Here is a 10,324-nt window from a genome sequence, read left to right on the forward strand (position 1 = left end):
GGGGTATGATGCAACTTAAATACTGCTCTTGTTCGCAAGTGCTAAATCTTATTGGTTGCTAACGGCAATTAATTTCATCACATTTGGTAACTGAGAGATTTGGACAAAGAACATTCTTTAACTTTGTAACTTCTAAACGCCAAAATCCAAAACCTTTGCTCAACTAAGCCAAATATAACTAGTTAGTTTAGCTGATAAGCGATCAGCGAAACTAATTACTAGTTATATGAGATGAGGCGTTCATTTCTTTTTCCTTCTTTTTCAAATCAAATTCACACATTGTAGATCTTTTTCCGCTGTTTTCTTGGCAACCAAACGGACAAATATCAAAAGTCGTCGGCAATACATTTTAAAATTACAAGAAGCTACAGTGGAATAAGGATTTGCAGTGGCAAGCCATTTTCTACATACTACTGCTTGCTAATAATTAAAATACTTGATTACATAATTTCCACTATTACTGAACAACACTTCCCTTCTTATATCTTCCTGCCTGACCTTCCTAGCTTCCTCATATGCCAGCGTTTCTTCCCAATCTATCCCTCAAAATCTTCACTCCCATGTACCTGAATATCAAAGAAAAGAAAAAAAGAAAAACAAAAGCATGTTAAGAAAATAGAGGAAAAAAAAACATTGAAATAAACATTACTATACTCTCCATCTTCCTTGTAATCTTACCTGCCCATCATCATGACTGTGGCTTGAGGGTTCGTGCCTGGCGATTCATTGAACGTTGAGCCATCAACAATACGGAGCCTCTGAACACCAAGAACGTTGTGCTCGGGGCTAACCACCTTCCCCACATGGCACCCGCCATGGTAATGCCAAATTGTGATAACAGTGTCTTTGCAGAACTGCTCCAGGGACGTTGTATCATTCGGATGCCTAGGGATGAAGTTAACATTAGCACTGACACTCACGTTAAGTATCTTCTCTACAGATTCCTTGCCCAATTGTGTGTAGTTTGTGACATGTTCAGACTGGACAATCGTCATGGCCATGCGAATGCCCTCAACGCAGCGTTCAAGATCATATGGATGCTTGAAGTAGTTGAAGGTGACAGAGGGGTTATCATCCACATTGGTGTTGATCAGTCTGAGCTCACCTATTGAAAAGGGGGTGGCAATTTTTTCTAGAATGAAGCCTCCCTTGAACGCTTCATGGGGTAAGTCTCGCTTGCCTTTAATGTAAGCTTGAATGGCCTCGGGTGTTCTTTGCTTTGGAGGAATCGTGGAGAGCTGCCCAATCTGCTCGATCATAGTAAAATTGCAGATGTTCAGGAAGAGTGTTAGTTCAAGTTTCTAATACTTGAAAGTAGAGCGGCATTGTTATTGTTTTTCATATATATATATATATATATTAATTAGCGTACCTCGGCAGACACTATACCGTGGTGGCAGTGAATGCTGTCGCTGGACTGTCCAAATCCACTGCTAGCTTCAATATACACACCCTTCTTTGTAATCCCTACAGTTTGTATAAGTGACTGCTGAACTGGACTTTTTGTGGGAACGAAAATTGCGTTCATGGGGTTATCCGCCATGCCCTTCCCGACAAACTCGTTATCAAGCACTACAGAAATGTTCAACTTTTGGAGCTCAGCTTTTGGTCCGATACCACTCAGCATTAGCATTTGAGGGGTCCCAATTGCTCCAGAAGACAATATGATTTCACTCCTCGGCCTATTGACAAGAAGTGCTTGATGTTGCTCACCCTTTTCGTCCTTGAAAATGACCCCCACAGCCTTGGGTTGCTTGCCTATATCGGACATCATGACCTCCTCAGAAATTAGTATTGTCTGATCTATTAAACAGTAACGTAAACACATTCATATTAATAATGTTAACATATATACCTGATGTGTCAAAAACAATCTTTTGGACAGTGGCATGAACCAAGACACTGAGCTTCTGAGGGTTCCCGGAAGCAAGTAGTTCAGCAGCAGTGTGGCGACGGCCAAACCTATCGAAAATGGTCCCACCAATCTTGGTTCCATAGACGTGATCATATGTGAATCCATTAAAGGGAGACACCCCAACATCCAAAAGACTGTCCCTTACAGCTCTCTGCCATGGGGCAAGCTTAGGACGATGGACAATTTGCTTCTCAACCCAAGGGTAGGACTCGTTCACTAGCTTGGCATCCCAACCCACCTTGTTTATAAAACTGCATGCCACAGACAATTGCTCAGCACAGTTTTCACCAAATTTTTTATGAATTTCATTTAATATTTTTGTTAAAATCCTATCTACAAGTTTTCAAAAGTTTTTCCTTTTTTTTTTTTTTTTCCTTCTTAATAAATAATTTTCAACAGCTTTCAATTTTCAATCCAAACTCCAAAGTCATAAACAGTAGGAAAAGTAGGTAAGAACCAAGCATGCAGCATGTACCACTGCTCTACCAGGCCCATGGATCCAAGAAAGTGAAGAGCTTCAAACCGGACTAGGGTTTTTCACCAACTTCAAGCTACTATACCTCTTTATTTTCACCAAAACAAGAAATTAAAGTAATATTCTACCTCTTGAATTATATTATCTTCAATTTTATTAATTGATATGATGCAATTTTTTTTTATTTACATAAATGGTTAATATAAAAACTTATTAAACTGCGTGACATCAACAAATATAATTAGAAATAATAAAAATAAATAAATAAAAAACCAGTAGTTTAATATTGGGCATGAGATAGACATGAAATAGGGGTAGGTGGGATGGTAAAAATAGAGGTGAGCTGTGATGAACAATGGACCACATATCCAATGGATCAATTTATGACAGCCTTCAATGTTGGATCGGTTTCCTTTCAGATCTAACCGTACGGTATACTCAAACCGAATCGAAAGGGCGGGTGTATGACCAGCATTTAATACATCAAGTTTTGGTAAGATGGAAACATAAATGTTCTGTTACATGGTACAATATTATATATTGACACTGTCATCAGTCACGTGCATGCCCAACCCCACTATTTATATCTATATATATATATATATCAATTCTTTTCATTTTTCTTTTAATTTTTGATGTAGCCATATATATATATATATATATAGATGACACAAATTAATTTGATTTCCACGTGACAATATAATGGATGTTACACATTAGTTGACCAATATATATATATAACAACTCATGAGTAGTATGTATGTGTATATATATATATATATTACTGTTTAGCCTCTAATTAAAGAGGTATTGATGAGATCAGTTGGGACAGCATCTAATTAATTATAGTACGTACGTCTATGACTAAAATTAAGGGGAGGCTCAGACAACGACGACTGCATGCATCAATGTCTTCAACAATGTCCACCTCTTCTGGGCCATATCACATTTATATATATAAGCCAATATATATATATATTCGTTCGTTAACATCAGAATTTAATACATTAATATATATATTCAAAAGTCTTGTGCTACTTTATCTTGCACCAATTATACTTTCCTTATATATATATATATATATATATAATAATCAGTCATGTGAAAAATAGTATTTCTCTTTCCATTATCTTCTTGCACTTTGCTTGCGTTGAACCAAACTTTCATATTCTAGTTGTGGAAGAATTTAGATGCAGTGGGATTGGAATAAATTGGGTTGGTTTTGTCTTTTTCTTCAAGTTTAACCACTATTACTCTTCCTTTTGTATTTCAGAAAAGCAATTCGGGACCCAAAAAGTGTACCGAATCTTTTATTTTTTTTTTAAATATATAAATATATATATATATAAGTAAGAATATAAAAAAAAAAATGAATTGAAAAAAAATAAAAATAAATAAAAAGACTTCATTCGGTGAGTCTTCGGGCTATATCCTTCGGTAAATATAGCACCACTCTTTGTATTTAATTAAAGTAGAGAGAGAGAGAGATGCATACATTTTGCAATAATGTTAGAAGCAATTAAGATGCATGGTTTCCCTGGTCATGATGAATTGGTAGAAAGTTAGAAACAAGAATTTTTAGGATAGAGATGCTTTAGCATTATTTGCCATCTGTGTTTTTGAAGTTTAGGGGAAAATTAGAGCCTGCAACGTCCCAGTTTTGTAGTACTCCCGCGTATAGATGAGAAAATTCATGAAATATATCATGTAAGTACCGTCTTAATTTCAACTAAATAACCAAATAAAAAAGCAGACAAGAAAACAAAAGCAGGCTGCAGCAAACATCCTAAATAATCTTAAGAACATGCTAGTAGCTGTGTGTGTAAAGCATATATACCTTGAGCTTGCTCGGGTGTAAAAGCCAGCATTGATGCTTGTGCCACCTCCCAAAACTCTAGCCCTAGCATTAATGACCCCATCTGTGGAAACAAAGGCTTGGGAAGCAGAAGTTGGAGAGGTGTCTGCTAGGGCAATGTGGAAGTTTCCCAGAAATGAGACGTTTGCATTGGAGAAAGGAGCACCCCCTCTTTCAAGCAATAGAACACTGAAGTTTTGAGAAAGTGTGGCAGCCAAAGGACACCCGGCTGTGCCACCTCCCACTATTATGTAATCATAAGCATTGTTGCCACCACTCGATGATGTTGAGGAGGAGGATGATGACGATGAGAACGAGCTCGCTCGCTTCATAAACGGGTATGGAAATTCCGAGAAATTCTGCTTACCTGCATTGATTGCAATTTGATCATTTCCATGACATTTCGTATAAAACAAATTGCAAAGTAAAAACTCAAGGGATTAGAAATCTGAGCCAAATGAAGGCAGAGAAAATGAAAGGCAGCCATGAAAGAAGGATTAATGATCTTGAAGTAGAAAGTTTACGTACACTAGGAATAAAAAAACTACATAGAATCAACACAAACACACACAAAGAGAAATGGAAAAAGCATGAACATAAGAACCATGTACGCGTAGCTAGATATGCTGGAAGAAATGGGAGGGAGCAGAGAACCTTGAGAACAAGAGAGTATGCAGGAGAGCCACAGAACCAAACAGAAAAAGAGCTTCACTGCCCCAACTAAGGCCATTGTGAATCCGCAGACAAAAGGCCTCAGAACTCTTACAGAAAAAAGAGCTTCTCTATGACCTCTATGTGGCTGCCTCTGGTTGGTCTTGTTTGACGTGTCTTCACACACACACACACACACATACATATATATATAATATATACACGTAAAAAAAGAAAGATAAAAAAGCAGAATTCAGGCCGTCTCAACTGCATTTAAGTTGCCTGAAACTACAACTGGGAATAATTATTAATAGGTGAAATGAATGCCACGGTTGGAGTTAGGCATGAATGGCCGTTGGATGAACTCCTCTGTGATCCGATCAATTTCGTCCATGACAGCTCATTTTTCCAACCTACACACACTAAAGAAAGGTGTGTGTATTAATTTAGGTCGATATATGTGTGTATATATACTGCTGCACTAGTTTGGGTAGTTAGAAAAGAACAGCTCCGGCCTGTAACTTTAATTTTAACGATGCCCTGATGATCAGTACTCCTACCGGCCACTATATATATATATATATATATATATAACCAATCAAGAATTTCTCATATTTATATGTGTAAGCACGGAAATATCTACTAATTCATTTGAATAAATTAGTTAGATATCAATCTTGTAATTATTTAATCAATCAAATATATAAAATAAATATATAATCAAAATTACATGACATAACGATTGATAACGAAGAAAAATCATTTAAATAACTCTTTAAAGGTAAAACATTACATGACAGTCAAATCTAGAAAAGTCGATTTTATTATTTGAAAATCACGTTACAAGTAAATTCTTAATTAGAATACATTTGCCGATTGACTCTCTTACTTGACCGGACAAACGATTGACCCGTTTGCCTCTACCTCGGTAGCAACTAAAACCTATGACGATCTTCAAATATTGACTTTTCTCCTAAAATTCTAGCGGCTGAAACTCAGTCATTCAATTCTCTAACATGGAGCATGACCACACTCAAAGAGAAATGAAAACAAGAAGAAAACTCTCAAGTAAATTATCTCTCACAAGCTCACGGAATATACTCTCAAGTAAATTTTCTTTCACAAGCTCACGGAATATACTCTCAATAATTCGTGGCAAAAACTCTAAGTTATCCAACCGAATCCCTTTTGTTGCCCAGATAACTAACACAAGAGAGTGGGTGAATTGAGTTGTATTAAAAAAATAACAATTATAAATCAAATATATAATATAAAATATAAACAAAATATGAAATAACAATAAATATAAAGAGTAAGGGTAAGAGAGAAGCAAACTCAGTATGTTAACGAGGTTCGGCCCCACTGCCTACGTCCTCGCCTCAAGCTACCTCTTGAGAATTCCCAAATTCACTATTCAACCTCCTTCAGGTGGAGATAGAAACCTATTACACCTTTGAACAACACTGCTACAAAGGATCAGTGTAGAACACCCTCTACACTTGCAATCACCTTACACGTGGTAATTCAACTATTCCTCGTGTAGAATACTTTCTACACACACAAGGGTTATACACACCATTTTCTGATACAAGAGCTGATAGTGGGTAGGTTATCAGAAAACACTCATCAACGAGTGAAATAAGAACAATACAGCGCAAACTATATCTCTCAAAATGAACAAGGATTAAGGCTCAATGCTTAGAGAAGAGATAATGAAAGTTTTGAATGAATATTGTATGCTCTTGGTGTTGTGAATGTGAAGCTCTCAAATGATCTATTTATAGGCATATGAGACTTCATATTCAAATTTAAAAAGATTCACATGTCAAAAACAACATCATTCACTTTTTCAAAAAAATCAAATATAATCTTTTACTTTTGGCATATGACAAAAGGAGCACACTTTCCTTTTCAAAAAATTCAAACCTAATCTTTTACTTTTTGTATATGACAAAAGGAGCACACTTTACTTTTCAAATTTTTCAAACAAAATCATCTACATTTTGTATAGGTCTAAAAAAGCATCAATCACTTTTGAAAATATTTAAATAAAACATGCACATGTGAAAGATAACAATCAATCATCTTTAATATTTTCAAAGTTCAACCCTTTAATCAAGGCATGCATATGTAAAAGATGACAATCAATCATCTTTCAAAATTTTCAAATTTAATTTTCAAAAATATTCATGCACATGTGGAAAATGTATTTTAATGCTTTATGATAAAATATTAATTTTGAGCATTAATCCTAATTTCGAATTTTAAAAGATTTACAACATTACTCTATGACTTTAATGTGAATTTATTTCCTTCTTGCTCATGTTTGGTTCTTTGATGTGCTTGACTCCATTGTGTGGACAACTTGAGCTTGAAACTCCTTTATTCTTTGAATTCATTTGTTATCATCAAAATCCATGTGTAGATTTATAATCACATGAAACTTGAAACCTTGGGTTCAACACCTTTAAATATTAAATCTGGAAGAAGTTCCAATTGCAGTAGGGCTCTGCTGATGGAGCAAATCTTTCCTGAAGAAGTCTCCTAACGAAATGCTGAAGCTTAGCGATAACTCCTCTCTGCAGTAACTGATTCCAGTTCAACTTCTGTTCTGGATAAGTGCAGATTCCTAAAGACTTGATTTTTAAATAAATGACTTATCTAAAAAAAAATCTGTAACTTCTAGATAAACTTAATATTATTACAGATAAAGTCAATAAATAATTTACATTCATCTAAAATTACAAACTTAATGATAAGATAAATTCTATCATTTTAGTCACCTAGTCCTGGCCAAATTCTTGTATTTACAATATCCAAAAATTAAGCTTAACAGCTCATCAATATATATGGTGCAGCGGATCTTAGTTCAAATAACCACTGTTTTTCTCCATTAATACAAATGAGGGTGCCGTTTTCTTCAAAAAAAAAAAATATATTAGATATATACAAATTATATTGAATTTCTCTTCTTTGACAGGCTTCACCTTCTTTTCAAAGAGCTAATTATTGTCTTGAACTCAGTCTAGCTAGCTCGTACAAATTATTTCTCGTGAAGATGACATGCGGGCCAGCCATCACTTAATTTCCCTCTCTCTCTCTCTCTCTCTCTCTCATTGAGCTACGATTTATCAATTTCAAACCAGCCTCTAGATATAGAAGTTTGGTACCAAGTCGATTTCGGTGGCATTTCCCAAAGCATGTATTGTGTCATTGCAGCAGCCAAGCATTAATATTGGGTGTGCATTATGCATACATATAGTAGTGGTGGATGAAGTAGTGTTTGTTCATGCAGGCATGGATCATGCCATACAGACAAAGAGATAGGTGGGGATCAGGTGACATTGATGCATTATTCATATGTACATCATACAGGAGTAAAACCTTGGGAGGAGTAAAGTGTAAACAACCGGTCCATCACGTAACTTTATCATCATCAATATTCAGGGAGGTGGTAGCTAGCCAGCTTGCTTGCTTGCTCGCTCGAGTAATTACGAACCAGGTCGTCGAGATCATCGATGATATCTCTCTCTTGTAAAACGAAAACACTCCCAATATTCCTTAAATAAATGACAAACTAATTAGTTTGTCGATCGATTAGCAGTACGCATCGAACACAGAAACACCACCTCATTAAACTAGGAAATTAAACGTACGGCGCTAAATTATATGGTCTACACGATATAGATTCAGCGTATAATGCATGTACATAACCATGCATTATATGTTTCTCTTAATTAAATCTTCATTATTTGATATATACGTGTATCTAAGATATATAGGGCTGACTCTGTTCCTCCATCGTATTCTTAATTGCCAACCAAAAAAACAAAAACAAAAACAAAATTATTGTGACTTTTTTCAAACCAATTAGGACAACAAATTGAGTAGACTTGAGGCTATCCACACCCTAAATAACATACTTTTACTGATCCCAACGGTGTAATTCAAAATCGGGAACTTATATAAGAGCCAGCGAAAAAAATTGGAACACAGAAAATACATACACAAATTCTTGAGTACAGAGGACAGCTTTTCTTATCTTTTCTTTTTCTGTCCAACACAGAGGGGGACAGTGCTAAGCTTAATTGACATGCATTAAGCTAAAAGTACTGTTGGGTTTTGGTATATATGCTTAAACCAAAGGCGGCCTGGACACAAGTGTACATACCATATATGCATCGGTTTGATATTCATGCATCTCATCTCGAGCTTCAATTAATTTTTGCAAGTCAACCTGAAGTCGACAAAACAAAGACAGCTCGCGCCTCATGAGGTTATCCTAGAAGTGTGCCAATTATCCACAAATCATATTCCCGTGTCCCCCCTGCAAAATTTACGTGCTATATATATATGGACGTATTGTTATGTACGTATTAGGTGCCATGTACAAGAGGATCGAGCATAATAAATAATGGATAATGATATCCTTATATCTCTTTTACTATTGCTTTATTATTTAGTTTTTTTTCCTGTTCATTGAATTTAGATTAAAAATCTTATAACATGACATTTTTGCATTATTTAGAAGAAAATAAATTCAATCAACTAACGTAATCTTGTGATTTAATTAAAAATAAATTTAATTTTATAAAATTGACATTCTTTTACTCTTTGATTCAATTTTTATAAGATTAAATTTATTTTAAATTAATATACATGATTACGTTAATTGATTGAATTTATTTATTTTTAGATTATACAACAAACTCATATTTTGAGATTTTTAATCTAGACTCAAATGGTAAAAGGAAAAAAAAAAAAAATTGTATAATAAAGCAGTAGTGAATATATAAGACGTAAAGATATCAATACCCATAAATAAATTCCTGTGTGCTTTTGCTGTATGCATGGTTAGAATTCAATAATAACATTTGGACATGGTAAAAATTACTGTGTACGTATAATTCTCGTCTAACCCCATGCTGCATAATTCTCGTCTAGCCCCATGCTGCAGCTTGCTTTTTTTTTTTTTTTTTTTTTAAATTTAGTTATAAGCGATTTTACGCACTAATACATACACACATCCAATCATTCATCTAATATGATTAATCAGAAAGTAAACTTTATTAAAACCAATGTCAATTTAAATTTTAAATATAAAAAAATTAGCTTTGATATACAAATTAATATGCAGATTCGCTTATAAGTAATAAAACTCTTTTTTTTTTTGTTCTCTTTTTTTTTGCTTCACGAGAAGAAGACATTCTGACAGATACCTTATGCAGCAAAAAGTATTATATATCTGGGTTTTACTGCCCATAACATTCAAGAGATATTACCACGTAAATACATAACATCTTGTATTATACCACGTAACTATCACATACACTAGTTTTTAATAACATAACATCTTGTAATAAGATGAAGATACCAAGTACCTATATTTCAAAACTACCTGATAATTATTCTAAATGCGCGTGAACAA

The 10,324-nt window shown here is 34.6% G+C and overlaps 1 protein-coding gene across 1 annotated transcript; it reads right to left on the reverse strand.

The window, feature by feature from the left end:
- Positions 1-324: 324 nt before the first annotated feature.
- On the reverse strand, positions 325-5,092 carry LOC122281382 (protein HOTHEAD). Its single transcript, XM_043092823.1, has 6 exons — positions 4,900-5,092; positions 4,228-4,612; positions 1,856-2,166; positions 1,373-1,758; positions 679-1,247; positions 325-566 (listed from the first exon to the last, which is right to left on the reverse strand). Exons 1-6 carry the CDS (start codon positions 4,973-4,975, stop codon positions 512-514), a joined length of 1,782 nt encoding a protein of 593 aa, XP_042948757.1. The 5' UTR covers positions 4,976-5,092; the 3' UTR covers positions 325-511.
- Between the last annotated feature and the right edge of the window lie 5,232 nt (positions 5,093-10,324).

Source organism: Carya illinoinensis, chromosome 1 (genome assembly GCF_018687715.1).
Source record: "Carya illinoinensis cultivar Pawnee chromosome 1, C.illinoinensisPawnee_v1, whole genome shotgun sequence".
Classification (NCBI taxonomy): Eukaryota; Viridiplantae; Streptophyta; class Magnoliopsida; order Fagales; family Juglandaceae; genus Carya; species Carya illinoinensis.